The following is a 15,599-nucleotide window of genomic DNA, read 5'->3' on the forward strand; positions in this document are numbered from 1 at the left end:
ATACATGCATACATATATTCTACTCAAACACTCAAGCACACACACCAACATTGAAGTGCAGTGGGATTTTGAGACAGGAAGCCCACAACATAAATATCCAATTACCAAACACATCAAAAGCACCAAGGATGAAATATTGATAACTTTGAGATATTTATGTAATCCACAATGGTGCCTTATATAAGTGTTCCATTTACAAGGAGGAGCAGAAATGTTCAGGGAGGTATTGTTTTTTTTTTTTCCTCCTTTTTTTTTAACATCACAGAAAAAAAGGAAACTCTGTTGGCAGACTATGGCAGTAGCATCTGAGAGCAGAGTGCCTTAAAGTGTTTGATCAAATGCGACTATGTCTTTTTCTCCTTCACACTAAATGAAACACTCAGACCAGTGGAAATAAAGGCAAAGTGAGTGATGACTTAACTAGAAGTGAAGCTCTGCTCTGGCATTAGACAGACATTTATGATGGCGAGCGACCGGGGTGTTTTATTTGCCAGTTCATACGCGCCTGTCATCGTTCGGATATGGAGCCTGTTCCAAGCATATGGAGCTGATTGGGGGTGGGAGTGGTTTGGGCTTCTGTCTTCATGGCTCTGCTTTGAGCTGCAGATCACAGACTCGGTGCAAAGGCACAAACAAGCAAGGAAATGTGGATTCTCTCTAATTAATTGTACATTTTCTCCACTTGAAGTGAGTATTCTGAGAGATGTGGGCATGTAGAGCCTGCATGTGTTTTCATGTGCGAGGGAAAAATGAGGGGGGAAACAGGGAAAGACTGAATACATTGACTTAACTTTCGTGCCTTATCAACAAGCCACTCTTCATGGCTTTTCCTTTGAAACTGCTGTTTCTAACTAATGTAGAATAAATTATAGCTCCAAATAGGAATAATAATGAGAGCATATATTATTTCTGTTGTTGGTACTGGTTGATGTTGTTGTTTGTGTCGGCAAGAAGGCTTAGATCTCCTTATACGCAAGGAGAGAGAAAAAAAAGGTAACTTCTCTGCATGTTTTATAAGTTTGGGTGATGTTAATGGTGACCCAAAAAGATGTCCTAGATATTTAGGGAACATCCTTTTGAAAAATTCTTGAAGCTACAGACAGAGGAGCAGAGTGAGCAGAGGGAGAGAGAAAATGAGAGAAGTGGGAAACCAGGAGAGGGAATGATTAGATGAAACACCACTTCTGTGTTATGAATGACTAATATCTCTCATTTCACCAAACAAAACCTGCCTTTATTCCCAAATGTTTCGCCACTCGCGACGTTTGGCACTTTGAAGAGTGAGGGGCGGATCATATGGAGGAGTGTGCAAATAAACTCATTATTGATATTATTTAAAGGATATATCCTGCTCCCAAACCGTTTTACTGGCTCATCATCTCCCTGTTACCTTCCCACTGGCACTTTCCATCGGTGGAAATCCCTGAAGCCATTTTTGATGCGCTTCTGTCAGTCGACACACTCAGCTGGTCTCTTAGGTGACTGAGGTTTCAATCCCAACACATTGGCCACACCACTAAACCATGACTCACCGCTGTTATGGATGTGACACATTGATTATTTGATATGACCGGAGGTAATACTAATGTTTTCAAGAGGCCCAGCAAAGCTCCAGACTTTCTGATGGAAAATCTGCAGAGGCAGTTAAAGATTAGGGTGATGGCAAAGAGTCCTTCCAATCTCAAGGACTTGGGGCTCAACACCAAATATAAAAGACCAGTGGAAACATACAAACAGTTGGTTTACAAACATTACGGGAAGGTTTTGATTGTTGTAATGCAAATAAAGAAATTTCCAATTAATATCTAAGAGACAAAAAAATAGATATTTTCCTATATTTTTTTAATGATTTTTTTTTTATCTCATCTTTCAAGAGACGCCTGTTTCATTTCCTATCAAAAACTAACTTTTTGTTGAATGATAATAAATTATAATCGGTCATGACTGTGAGTAATTTTGTGCAGACTTGTAAATATTATCATCACAAAGTAATATGTTTTGTTAACTCATTTCAAAAAGTGAGATAGAGACACATTAGAAACACGTATTTTAGGTAATTTTGATTATTACGACTTTCAGGTAGAGAAAATAAAATATTTATTTTTCCAGAAAATTTGAATATTAGATAAGACTAAAAAAAGATTTTTAGGAATTGGAAATACTACTATGGTTAAAAAAAAAAAAGTTTATCCATGTTCTGCGGATGATAAGCATAGCAGGAGTACGGTTACCTCTTACTTTGGTCTTTCCAAAGACTTCAATAATTTTGGTGTCTCCTTAAGCACTGACTGCAGCCAGTGCTTAAATTTCTAATAATATAATATATAATATATTTAGTTTGCAATTCTATCAAAGGCTTTTACTCTCAAACATGTAATTTGTACATTATTTACTTATATGCACTAATATTGTTCTCTGCTCCGCTCTTCTACCTTTCTACAAACTCCAAATGATCTAAACTTTTTTTTCCCTGAGTTTAAGGTAGAGCAGCTCCTTGTAGCAAAACATCAAGCAGCCACAAAACAGAAATCCCCATATTAGTTCTGAAGCACAGAATTATTTGTTTTCTTTTCGCAGCATGCCTTTCAAAGTAATGAATTTCAGAGGGAGGATTCTTCTGTGACTGCAACGTGTCTCCGTCTTGTGCTGATGGGGGGCTTCCTCCTCGCACCAAGTAAAGTAAACAACAAAAGATCTGACACATATGCAGGAGACAGATAAAATGTATACACTTGAAATCCTTTCAGGCAAATCTAATGCTACTGAACAAGAAAATATAGGGAAGATCAAAATAAAGAGGCACAAAAAAATTTGTTGGAAGATACAGATTGACTCTTGATAAAATCCAGGTTCCTGGGCGACCGTCTTCTACAACTTTACAGATCTGGGACAGAAGAATCATCTGAGACGGGGCCCCTACCGAAGGCCCTCTGTAACTAGTAGAACATTATCAAACATTTCTCCTTTCCTCTTGTCCTCTTTCCTACTTCGCCATCCCGTCTGCTCAATGTTTTTATAGATGTCTCAGTTGCCCTCCTCCTTAATCAGATTCTAGATGATATCAGTGTTTTCGAAGGCTAAAAGTCAAAAATCAGAAATGTATCCATCATGTAAAAAAAAAAAAAATCAATAGCATCAGTATATTTTAAAGGCGTCAGTTTATCACTCAATTGAAAGTCAATCAATATTTAAATCAATCATATGATTAAATCTATATAAAGACTTACGTTTTATACAGTTACTTTTTATTTCTTCTACAACTGTACATCATGACATAATTTAAAGTGCTTCCACGTCAGTGAATCAAGCCCTAATATCTGATTGCTTAACCTGAGCAGAAACTCGGCGGCACCCCAGTCACCTTTTCTACATCAGTATTCTGAGAGGTTTTCATGTCTTATGCTAAGAGATCAAATAAATTTATGATGTGCTGCTGCACATGACTGTTACAATAATCAAGAAAAATTACTCATGTTAAATTAAAAATAATGATTTTCATAATAGTTCTTAAATAAGATAGAGATATTGTGTGTCACATCCAGTTTTATTGAAATTTTGATATGTAATAAATATGTATTTTGTGATTTTCAAATTAGGATTTTTAGGTACCTGCTGCTGTGAAATTTTAGATTTTAGCACCAAATGTTGTGCCCCAAATTTTTTATTAAAGCAGTCTCCTATTTTCTTAGCTAGCCGAGGCTCTGCGCAGCAGCAGCTCTACACTTTGCTTTCTAACGAGGGTTTGGACAATTTCTTAGAAGCAATTGCTTGGTGGAGGGATGTACTCTTTAAGTTGTAAATGAACATAAGTGCTGAGCCGAATGACATCTTCTCCAGCTGTAAAATGTCCTCAAACATTCGTCTTGCGCCGACTTTAATTGCTCAGTATTTGGAATCGTGACGAACGCAGACAGAATGGCTTCACTCACTTCCTCCGCTGCCACAACCATGACGGACTACGATTCAAAAACAGCGCAGAAACTCAGCGTCCTTGTTCACAGCTCTTTCTTCTGTTCGCTGATTAAATGAATCCTGAGAAATTGAGCTCATTGAGATAAATCCCAGACAGAGCACTGAAGAGAGATAAAAGTCAGACGAAACTGGCAACGGTCAAGTTACTATGCAGAGAAGTAACATTTTATGGACCGGTCACAAACCTAAAGTTGCAGGTAGAGACGGGAAAATAAACAGCCGAATCCTATCGCCCCATTTTGGGTCAGGCCAACAGGATCTCCTCCTCTCAACTGCCGTGGTAATCTTTTGAGAAACACGCCTTTAACTTTTCTGTTTGCTCTCCTGCTTCGCTTTAGCACACTCATTACAGCTATACCTCTCAGCCGTCTTGTCTCATCTGAAGTCTTTTAGGTAAAGGTGGTCATTAATGACTGTACTGTTTCTTAGTTTGCTTTAGATTGCTGTTACTCTTTGAGGCATTTTCACTGCTGCGCCTGGGCAGAGGATTTAATCCTAAACACCACTTTTGTGTTTGGGACTGGGGTTTTCTTGACCACAACTTCAGGAAGAATTAGGAAAAACATTATACAAAGAGCCCAGCTACAAAACCCACCTCAAAAGAAAATTAGCTTTGCTTTACATCAAAAATTACCTCAGAAAATTGCTGCTAGGGCTATTTTTCATCAGAAAGAACAGGCTGCCAATCTGTGAGGGTTGCTTTGAAAAGGCTTCAGGCTTTCTAAAACTTTCCACCTCTCCCCCTTGACACTCTCCTCCCAATTACAGAATAGAGGTGGGTGATCTCGCAATATTGGATAATAAAGGAATTAGAATGTGTTGATGATCTGTCAAAGCAGAGAGTGTGAAACTGATTCTGTGGTCTTAATCAGACCAGTCAGTTTTTATTTCTTCCCCTTTCCTTCAACTAAAACTAAATACAGATATGTTTTAAAGGGCATGTAACTGCTTACTGCACTATTGGTATTTTATTAATATTTTTATTATTATCCATTGGACTCATCTTCTCAGAAGTGCTAATAAAGACACTTAGCAGCTGTTGCAAAAATGACTGAACACTTGGATAAACGTTTACTTTTTTTCCAGAATAGTCTAGTTTGCTACCAACTTGACTGACTTAGCTAAAGATCAGTATTGCATCTGGGGTGTGTATATACTCAGCCAAAGCAGCAACAGTAGTTTCAGCTTGTTTGCTGATGATTTTCGTAATAATTTCAATACAATCTTTTCTGATTAAGATTTATTTAGAAGTGCACTTTGGCCTAAGTGTTCCAAACATTTTTAATAGCTATGCTTTCTTATAAGGGAAATCATGATTAAGTGACGATTTTGGTGCCATATTGCCCATCCATACTAAGCAGTTGTGATATCACTAACGCAGAACTTGCTCAGTACAACCAGCACAACCAGTGTGAGTGCATCTGCATAGAGGGTATGTGGGATTTTGTAACTTGTAATGACAAACAGAAACCACTTTTTACTAAGAAAAACATCTTATGAAATCCCAAACTAAATTCTGTGGGATGTATTTTGGAGAAGATTAGATAACTGGTGGTATTTAATATTTTTCTGATGAATTCTTGTTCTGATTATTGGGCAAATCTGGAGGATCATTTGTCTGAAAATATGGCAACGAGTAGTACCTACAATCACACAACTTGTTATAGTCCATGTCTATTCTCATCCAAGGCTGTGGGGCTAATACCAGTTCAGCCAATCTTTATTCACTCCAATGAATAAGGATTGGAATCCAAATGTCCTCTAAGAAATTTATTCTAACAATTCAGCCATGATTTATTGACGATATAGCCAACAAGAATAATAAAGAGATTGCACAACCGTCAGTGCATTTACATTTTTGAACAGCAAACATTAAACTCCAATTATTGTCTCAAAAGTTGAAATATTGACCGTCAGAGCAAACAGAATTATAGTAGAGCACCAAGTCTTTCCATAAATGTTACATACAAGCTAAAAATAAGTTTTAAAACTTCCTACTTTCAAAAAAAATTAATAAATAAAATCTAAAACATTGACAAGTACTGACTCTTCCTGCCTGTAGGTGGAGCACATCAACAAGACAACTCTGCCATCACACCTCTTTGCAAGGCTTCTCCTGGTTCCTCCTTCCTAAAATTAGCACAACTCAAACTAGAACCTGCTCCGCTCTGCCCTTTGGCACAACGTAGTCTCGGCAGTTCTTCAGAAAATATGTAATTTTCTTAGGCTAATTACTCAATTATGTTTTAATTTACTTTTCTCAGTAATCACTTTTATGATCACTACTAATTATGGAACCCACACATCTGCAATTAGTCAATATAAGGTGTGCAACTGTGTTAATCTCTTTCTGCAGCCCGGTCACATGTGAGGTCTCAAGTAGCACAAAGCCCAATGTGAAGCACATGTGACTGTATTAACCTTTCTGAGCTACTCTGCGGCAGTCACTGAGGACAAAAAGGAGGAAAAGATTAGAGATCGAAAGTTAGAGACAGCTTCAAAAGCTTTTTTTGACAAAATAAAAACTCAGGAAAGAAATTGCTCCATTTCTCATATAATTTGCTGCCCCTCTGAAACTCCAAAGTTTCAGCTCTTGTATGATTTTGTTTTGTCACAGAGAACAGAGACGTTTCATGAGCAGGAGTTCGGATTTGGCAGTGAACTGTCAAGTGATTCACGCTGTAGCAGAGATCACAGTGCGGCACCCCATGTGACTTAAAAACCTACACAAAGACCAGAGAGACTCATACTGACATATTCCTCTACAAACACCGAGGATGGGTCTTTATTATTTTCTAAATTCAAAACATTGAGTGTGCGTGCAGAGATGCCTGGAAGAAAAAAAAAAAACAAACAAAACATCATAAACTGGTGGGTTGATAAATCTGATCTGGGTTTATAGTTGTGTAAGGCACATTTTTAGCAGGAGAATAAATGGTGCCTCTGGTCAGGATCAACTGATTTCAGGGAAAACACAATAGAATAAATAACCCTCATAAAGGGTGGAATTATTAAGCAGATTACAGAGCGACTATAGCACATGTTGACTACAAGGGTAGACTGATTTGATGAAACAAACAGAAGAAAATATCTCCATTTCACCTCATGTCTGCACCTGGAGTAAAAAGGTAAAAAAAAGTATTAAACTGTCATATCCCCAGCATTTAATCCATTGTGACAACAGAATTAATAGAAAACTACCGTCTAAAGCTATTAAGTCTGATTTCCCCGAATGAAGAGATCTAATTGTGTTCAGTACAAAACGCTCTATTCACTTTATCGCTGTTGATGACTTTTGGGATTTAGTGCAACAATAACTATTTTAACAGAATCCAGCGAGTCTGACATTTAAAGACAGAATGTGAAATGTGTCACATTTAATAACTAAAAGTAATCTGGTGGTTTTGACCAAGAAGATTTCAAAACGGCGGGGAGGTTTAATTGTAAGAGATTTATTGTTAGAAATAAGGCCAAATCTAGCCCTTGCATTCAGGTTGGTCTCATTATAAATAATATAAATTAACTGTTGTACAAAATGGTACCAAGTGATTTTCCATTGCCCCCAACTATACAACACTTCTGACAGTGCATACTTTTCTCACAGAGATCCCAATTTATCCAGCACATGCTTCACATTGTGATGCAGCCCATCACAAGCAACAGCAACTCGCACAGGAACAACATTAAATGTTTCTTTTTACCACAGATAATGCATCACATTTAGAAGTCCATCCAGTCTCACTAAGGAGTGGCTGTTTCAGACACAATACTTTGGACACACATGTGAGCTTAGTGTAAGAAATGAACCTAAAAAAAAAAAACAGATGTGACTCATATCCACAAATGTGGGTCACCCCCTTTCTTTTGAGTTATTTCAACTTTTTCCAGATGTATGGCAGTTTTTTTGTCTTTCGCACTCTCTGCTCCTATCTCAGGCCCCGGTAGCCGCTTAACCCTACATTTCACAGCTCTACTATAATTGCTCCTCGTAAGTGTGCTGCGTGTGTGACATGTTGCCGATGCTTCGCTGCGGCCCTTGTAGGAGTCTCAAAGGCATTTGACAGTTCAGTGCTACTTCATGTAGAGCCACTTGGTGCTACGACAGAACTCACCGTGGCAATATTTGACATGGAAATATCTGTTTTTTTCACCCTCCCTCATATCTTTGTCACCTGCGAATGTTGTAGTCCACCCATACTTTGTGTGGTTTCTACCGGTGAACAGGCTAACACCTAACATTTGGGTATTCCTTTCAACAGCAGGAGGAAGTTGACAATTCTTTGGAAAGACTTGGATGTTTAGCAGTGTATGTTTTTGGACAACATGAGGCACTCCATACTGAAGGGATTCCTGGTGGTTTTGCTAACACAACACAGCACATCTGAAGGTAGGCTGATATTATAAAACATGCTCTGATACAATGACCATGTAATTGTAATCTGTGGTGACTGCACAGGGATTCGAAGTCTAAATGAGGGAAAAGGTAAGTGAGATTATGTCTTGTGAAAGGAGGAAATTCAATTTTTTTCTCAATTAAAGAGAACACCTACAGAACTGCAGGCGTTCCTTGCCTCAGTTTAGGTTACGGTTTAAGGTTCAGCAATAAGAAAGAAACTCAACTAAGATGAAAAACCTTAAGGTCAAAACCACTGCTGTGCAAAAAGAACACAAAGTTCCACCTTACAGTATTGGAAAGTATTCTGTGGACTCATGAGACAAAAAAGGTTTTGGTTCCTTTAAATCTGCTGTAAAACCAACACTTTCAAGGAACTTCATACAGTGAGGCGCATGGTGATAGTAGTGTGATTTTCTGAGGCATCACTGCTGCCTCAGAACAATGAGCGCTTTCTGAAATCATTTTAAAAGCGCATTTTGTATTTCCTCAAGTTACATTTGTCTAAGATAAACATTTGTTTATTCTGAAACAATCTCTCAGAAGATGCAAATGGTAAAACCGCAGTTCCACCAACCCATAAATGTGTTTATCATTTCATCAATAACTTTATAAATACAGAGCATCACAAACTATAGATTTTGCTTATCCAAAACACATAAAATGCTTGGCTATATATTTTCAGGCATGTCTGCCCCCATTCAGTTCCCAACTGAGGCTGCCTATCAAGATGGCCAGACCTTTCTCCAGGAACCAGAAATTGTGCCTTTAGTGTCCACTACCAGCTTGAAGGACGTTCAGCAGGCAATGCAAGAAGCCTCAGAGCAAGTGAAGGGCCGTGGAGCAGGAGAAGTGTTAAAAGAACTGCTTGAGAGGGTGGTAGAGGCAGCTCTGGGTCAGGTGGAAGCAGCTGTTCAAGCAAAAGATATGGCTGTGGAGAAGGAAGGGGTAGAAGAAGATGCTCAGGGAGAGAGTGAAGCTGAGGGAGAATCTGAAACATTGGAACCACTCCAAGACGGGACGAATATGACTCTTGAGATAGGAGATAATGGTTTTGAGAAGAGTGAGGTAGAAGCAAGGGTGGATACATTTATAAATGTAGCTGGAGGGGGTAAAGAAGTTGTCAAGGAAGAATGGGGAAAAGGAGCTGGATCTGTTGAAGAGACGACAGACAGAGCAGCAGTGAGTTTGGAGGTCACCGGTGAGTCATTATTGGAAACTATATTAACTCAAGAGGCTGTGGATGGAGCCTTAGAGGAGACAGAAGGGGATTTAGAGGCTGCGAAGAAGGACAGCGAGGAGCAGGTTGTGTTGATAGTTCTAAAGAATGCCACTGAAAGAGAAACACAGGATGGAGAGGAAACACCAGCTACTGTGGAGGTGGCAGTGGGCGTACAGCCAGAGCAGGAAAAAGAGGAAGAATCTAAAGCTGGCCTTGAAATGGCTGATGAAGAACAGATAGAGAATAGCAGGAGAAAGGAAGCAGCTCTGCTTGAGTTAAGTCACACAGACCACACAGATGGAGAGAAAGCATTACTTCATCCTAATGATCATGTAATACAAATAAAATCCGTCTTTGGAGAACCGATAAAAGAGGAGAGAGCGGCCAGGAGAGAGGAGAACATGGACGGACTAGAAAAACCTGACGACAGTGGCTTAGTGGAGACAGAAAAGACAGAAGCAGAAGGTACAGATTTAAGGACAGTAACAGTAGAGGCAAAATATGGTGAGGTTGTAATCAAGGAAGGATCAGTGGCACTGGCGGTTGAAGGAGGTGACAATGCTGGAGAGGAGGAGCAAATTGCTTTGGAGGATTCAGAGGACAATAAAGAGGATCAAGGTGAGATATGTGCAGCTGCCATGAAGAAATTTGTAAAAGTGGAATCAAAGCCCAACAAGAGATCCAAAATCTTTAGACATGTTTTAAACTGACCAAATGTCCTTACTTTAATTTGTATTGCATTTTTTCCATTGATATCTAGAATTTTCAGACTGTAAACATGAAAACCATTTTTTTAATTTTTCCTTCCACTTTATAATTATGAGCTACTTTATTTTACGCCGTCACATAAAAGCTTGGGTATGACCACTTTTACAAGACGCTGTAGTTCCCTCCTATTAGCAAAATGTTTGCCTTTTGGCGTAATGTTTTGTATGTCATATTACACATCTTCTCGTTTAAGCGGCAATGGTGATCCCTGGTCCACAATCTGAAGAGAGTAAGAAAGACTTCACAGAAAAGAGACCTGAAAACCAGCCCTCTGCTCCAAACCCATCATTTGGTGCTGGTACAACTGAAGATAATACGCTCATTGAGGTGAAATCCAACCATCAGAGCAGTGCAATCACCTCAAATCCTGGATTTTTGCCACACAACCGTGGCAGAATCCAACCCACACTAGATAAGTTTGAGAACAATGTTTTTGCTGAATATCATCAGGAAGAAGGAGAGAAACCAAATGGAATCAGGGACGCAGTGGAAGTTACACCTGGAAAAACAGGTAATATGGCGGAAAAAGAGTGCAAGCATACTACACTTACTGCGAAGAAATTTGAGGCCCATTCACAATATGGCTCCCATCATAAAAAGAAAAAAAAATCTATATTTAATACATACTTTTTTTTTACCACCTCCAAGTAGACTAGATTTACATAACCCAAAAGTGGAAAAAAAAATCCTTTTCATAAAATAAGGTCATTTTATTTCTTTTTTTAAATATCAATATTAAAAAAAAAGAGAACTCCAGTTTATCTGTTTGTTTAAAGCAGCATGTTTATTGATTCATTTAATTCAGTTCCTCCTTCTGTTTCTCTTTCCTTGTCTTTTGTTGGTAATATATTTGTTTAGATAAGAATGAGCAAGGCCTTGAGGCATGGAAGACCGGGGCTATTTTTACTGCAGTCTTCTTGGTTTTGGAGACCGTCGTCATCATTATCTACGTCCTCAAATGTCGGAACAAGAAAAGGTAAGTGGTGAAGTTTCTGCGCATCAAGGATTGCAGAAAAGCTTAATAAAAGCCAGAAAAGAAAAAAAATCAATGTAAGTGAAACAGGAATTGCCTCAGAGTGAGTGACCTCTGACTGACTAATAATTCTACATTAGCACCACTACTAAATACATCTAAGCACTCATTTTCTTAAAGCTGAAACTAGCAGTCTGATAGCTAGCTGTAGAACCAACAGGCCCACAATCACAGATGGGACTCACAGCAGTGCTGGTACAGAATTGCCTCTGATGTTGCCCAAGCTGCAGTTAACATTTCAACACTGACGGATGACGAAATGAGGAGAATGTGCTTTGTGTTGGCTCTGGATCTCCTCTTATGTTCACAAAATGATTTCTTTTTTATCTTTATTGGGATGTTTTATAGCTTTCCAGCACTTGTCCAAATGCTTCAGAGCAATGCCTTGCTCATTTGCAAAAGGGCAACAGGAAGAGAACATGACAGTGATAAAGAGACATTGTTCATGTGCTTCTTGTGTGAGCAGCACACCAGCAGCCGTGCAGCGGGCTTGTGAGGAAGCGTGTGTTGAACCAGAGACAGAGATGGGAGGCGACTGCAGTGACGACACTCTGACAGAAGACAATGAAAACTCTCAAGAGTACGTTTACTCACGAAGATGTTTGGAATGGTGGAAAAGATGTGTAAAGTGCATATAGTTTGAATGAAAGCACAGTTTATATTTTCTTTTCTTTGTCAGAAAATGTTTGGAAAAGGGCATTGAGGGTATTTTGAATTCTTTAGTGTAAACAATTATTTTTCTCAGTTGATCCTTAGATTGCCATTAAACTTATCAAGAAGAACGCTATGACTAAAAAAACAGATTCAATTTATTACATTTTCAGGAGGCATGTTATTGTATTCTCATGTTATAGCCATATGTTTATACAGAGATTAATCAGATTAGTTCTAATACGGTTAGTGATATACCCTGGACAATGTTTAATATTGTGCACATATGTGAAATCAGGTTATTGCATCTTTTTTTGTTTTCAAATGTCCCCCAAACACATTGGTACAGGATGTGTGTCATTTAGAAGTTTAAAAGATGATTTTGGGAAGATTTTTCACCAGCTTTGTATTCTTTTACGATTCATTGTATCATAAAAAAAAAAAAGTTTAACTCATTATCAACTAGACCAGCCAAATGTCAGATATTCAGACCGTCAGCTGACCAAATATCACGCTATGAACCTGTGGCTCCAAGACACAACCAGCTGTGTGCTTCTCAGCTGATTACCTCTGGGGAATTTTGTGGCCGGCATGCTCAGGATTCTGCTCTTAGCATCACATAAAAGACTGAAAGCGCGAAACAAGAGCTTTACTGGGTAATGGAGGTAGCAGTTTTGGATCAGTAACAGACTGAAGATGTTGATGGAAAGAAAGTTGAAAATGTGAAATGTTTGGCTAGTAACGTAAAAGAAAACGGCAATCTTGAATTTAAATGAATATTGAACACCAGAGCTATCACAAAACAGGTTCTTGTGACGTGACATAATCTGATAATTTGCAGAAAAGTTGTCATTATAAAATTACTTTACTATAATTAGTGTCAACAAACTGCAGAAGCTACTGTAAAAAGCGTTGTACAAGTTCTATTTTGGGGAAGGGAATGATCTCAAAATGAAAAAAAAATGCTGTTTATACATGCTATGATGCAAGATAGCGTGATGCAAATTAAGCTGTAATTCAGAAACAGTAAGAACTGTGACAAGAGAAGCAGGTTTTCCAGAAAAAAAAAAAGATGAATATTTTTCTACTCTAAATGCTCAATGTGGAGGGTAGAAAATGCACGCTAAAGCTCAGAAACGCTCTGCAGTAAGGGAAACTCGGCAAAAGGCAATAAAGCAAGCTTATATTATTAATGTTAACACTGTGCAGTGTGCACAACGATTTATTTTAATCCAATGGGCACTGCATAATGTAAACATTTACGTCTTAATCTAAATGTTAGAGGCAGCAGTGCTGTTCAACCAAAGAGATCACAACTAGAGTCAGATGGGTCTTCAGTTGATGTTTAAAAACCAAAATGACTACAGATAACTATTGACATTAAAATGACAAATTACATTGCTGCTGATCTATTGGAGTATTTGGTGTGGTTTTATTATTTTAAAAGCCAGACGAAATCTGTACTCTGGTAGAAAATAATGGCTTTTAAGGTGTCTGTATGGATCAAATTATAAAAAGGAGCAAAAAAAAGGCAACAAAAAATTTCAACATCATACCTTTTGACAACTATTTAAGAGACATCATAAATTACAATCCACTTCAGTAAAATATTAATGATCAAAGAATGCAAAATGTATCAATATTTTGCTTCTTCCTGTATTCCACCATTGCTCTGCATTTTGTATTTAGCAAAGACTTGGCAGTCAGAGGTGGGTTTACCTGGAACAACCTTCTCCGACGTTGACTGATGCATAACCCTCAGGCAGCACAGCTGAATTTACAATCTCATTGCTCCAGAATAGGCAGGCTGTAGCAGTAAGCGTGGCACATGTAAATATGTGCAAAGTAGCTGTCCAAGTGGTAAGGAAATAACAACTCACTTATAGTATCTATGCCTCAAAACATTGCTTCATCTAAAGCAAATGAAGCATAGGGTCAGGCTTCTCACTGAAAAATTACAAAAGACAGTGAAGGCTTTAAACCTTGAAGTGGTTTAACTGGCAACATTCAGTCAATTTCTGTTTTACTTAGATTAATCTTTTTTTTTTTGGGGGGGGGGGGGGGGTAGGGGGGCTTGTACAAAATTTCTGCAAACAATTTCTGAAATTTCACTAGACGTGATGATAAGTAGTTAAGAGGTGCGTGTTCAAAATACATTCATCCAGTTCTGAAACTATTTTGCCTAGGACAGCATCACCTACAATTAGTCCATAATGTCAAGTTATTTATTTATATCTGGATGTCATTATCTCCCAGTGTGTCTCATTTGAGCTGTGTGTCTCCATCTGGTGTGCAAGCCATTAAATCAACAGCCCTTCCTATGACAATATTAACATTTCCTCTCAGCAGGATATTAAACAGCAATCCAACAGCCTTCATAAAAAAAAGAGAGAAAATATTAATTTTCTCTGTTAGTTTTTCTGTCACCCCAACATTTGTAAAAAAAAAAGTCTTTGTTTTTATCTAAAAAAAAAAAATAAAAATCCTGATCTATATCTTATATAATGTGTCTTCTAAAAGCCACATAATGCACTCACATTCAACTGTTTTTACCTCCAAGTTTCCTAACTTTTTTTTAATTTTTAAAGAAAAGTATTTCCACGCAAGTGTTCAATCTCTCCCAACTCTCCTTTTTTGCCAGGATAACCAGACTCGACCCATCTGATGTGGCTTCAGCCTTGGCCATAGAAAGGGAAAAGCAAAGCGATGAAGATGTAGTAGCCATGTCAAACTGTTCACGAAGCTCCACAGAGATGCCGCCCAGCCCAGGATCAGACTCTTTACAAGACATCAGGACTTCCATATAAGACACCCGTCTCTTTCCTTTTGCTTTAACTGAATAAAAACCAAAGAGCCATTTTCTACCCAACTGCTTTCCAAACAGCGTAAACCCATCATTTGGGTTCAACAAGTATTCCATCATTATATTGATTTCTGATATTGATAACTGTCATATATCTGTGTGTGCAATGGAAACTAAAGACATAACAAAAATGTGGGTGAACAGAAAAAATATGCTTTTATACCGTTGGGCTCAAGCCCGTTCTTTTGTACATGCAAAAAAGAACTGTGACTGACAAAATACCCAGAAAGTAGGTTGACATCTATAATGTTTTGCTTTGAATTACATATAAATGTTTTTAGTACTGTAATGCTAAACGATGCTACCAAAACATAAATGGCATCTCACTAAGATAAAAAAAAAAAAAAAAAAATAGCATCTTCACACATTTTGATACTTGGTTGAATTCATATTCTACACTGTATTATTGAGATGATAGATTTTATTGAGTCCAGCCCTTCAGGCTTTCCCTTAGAGGGGATTTTGTACACATGTACTACCAATAATTTACTCCCAGTCATCTGTCTAACTCAACTCATAAGAAGTCTTTTTTTTTTACTTTTCTGATATTAAAAAAAAGAAAACAAAGAATTTTTGTGTGCACAGCTTCACCAGGAATGCCTTCTCACTGCATTTTTCTGCGAGTGATCACACAAAGTGCCGTCTTTGGAGCTATGATCACAAGGCATGTGAATAAACATTGAAAAGTAAAAAAAAA

The 15,599-nt window shown here is 38.0% G+C and overlaps 1 protein-coding gene across 3 annotated transcripts; it reads left to right on the forward strand.

Annotated features, from left to right (window-relative positions):
• Positions 1–7,808: 7,808 nt before the first annotated feature.
• LOC106934745 (uncharacterized) lies at positions 7,809–15,458 on the forward strand. 3 transcript variants are annotated; one of them, XM_015014844.1, is made up of 7 exons: positions 7,809–8,359; positions 9,051–10,205; positions 10,549–10,682; positions 10,806–10,866; positions 11,214–11,331; positions 11,855–11,968; positions 14,681–15,458. In XM_015014844.1, the coding sequence occupies exons 1-7, from the start codon at positions 8,281–8,283 to the stop codon at positions 14,844–14,846; spliced, it is 1,827 nt and encodes a 608-aa protein (XP_014870330.1). In that variant the 5' UTR covers positions 7,809–8,280; the 3' UTR covers positions 14,847–15,458. The 3 variants fall into 3 exon arrangements, with proteins under 3 accessions (XP_014870330.1, XP_014870328.1, XP_014870329.1); XM_015014842.1 differs by having other exon boundaries at positions 10,549–10,866; XM_015014843.1 differs by lacking the exon at positions 11,855–11,968 and having other exon boundaries at positions 10,549–10,866.
• The last annotated feature ends 141 nt before the right edge of the window (positions 15,459–15,599 follow it).

The sequence above is a fragment of the Poecilia latipinna genome, unplaced genomic scaffold, assembly GCF_001443285.1.
Source record: "Poecilia latipinna isolate Pla-1442-1.1 unplaced genomic scaffold, P_latipinna-1.0 Scaffold1852, whole genome shotgun sequence".
Taxonomy (NCBI): Eukaryota; Metazoa; Chordata; class Actinopteri; order Cyprinodontiformes; family Poeciliidae; genus Poecilia; species Poecilia latipinna.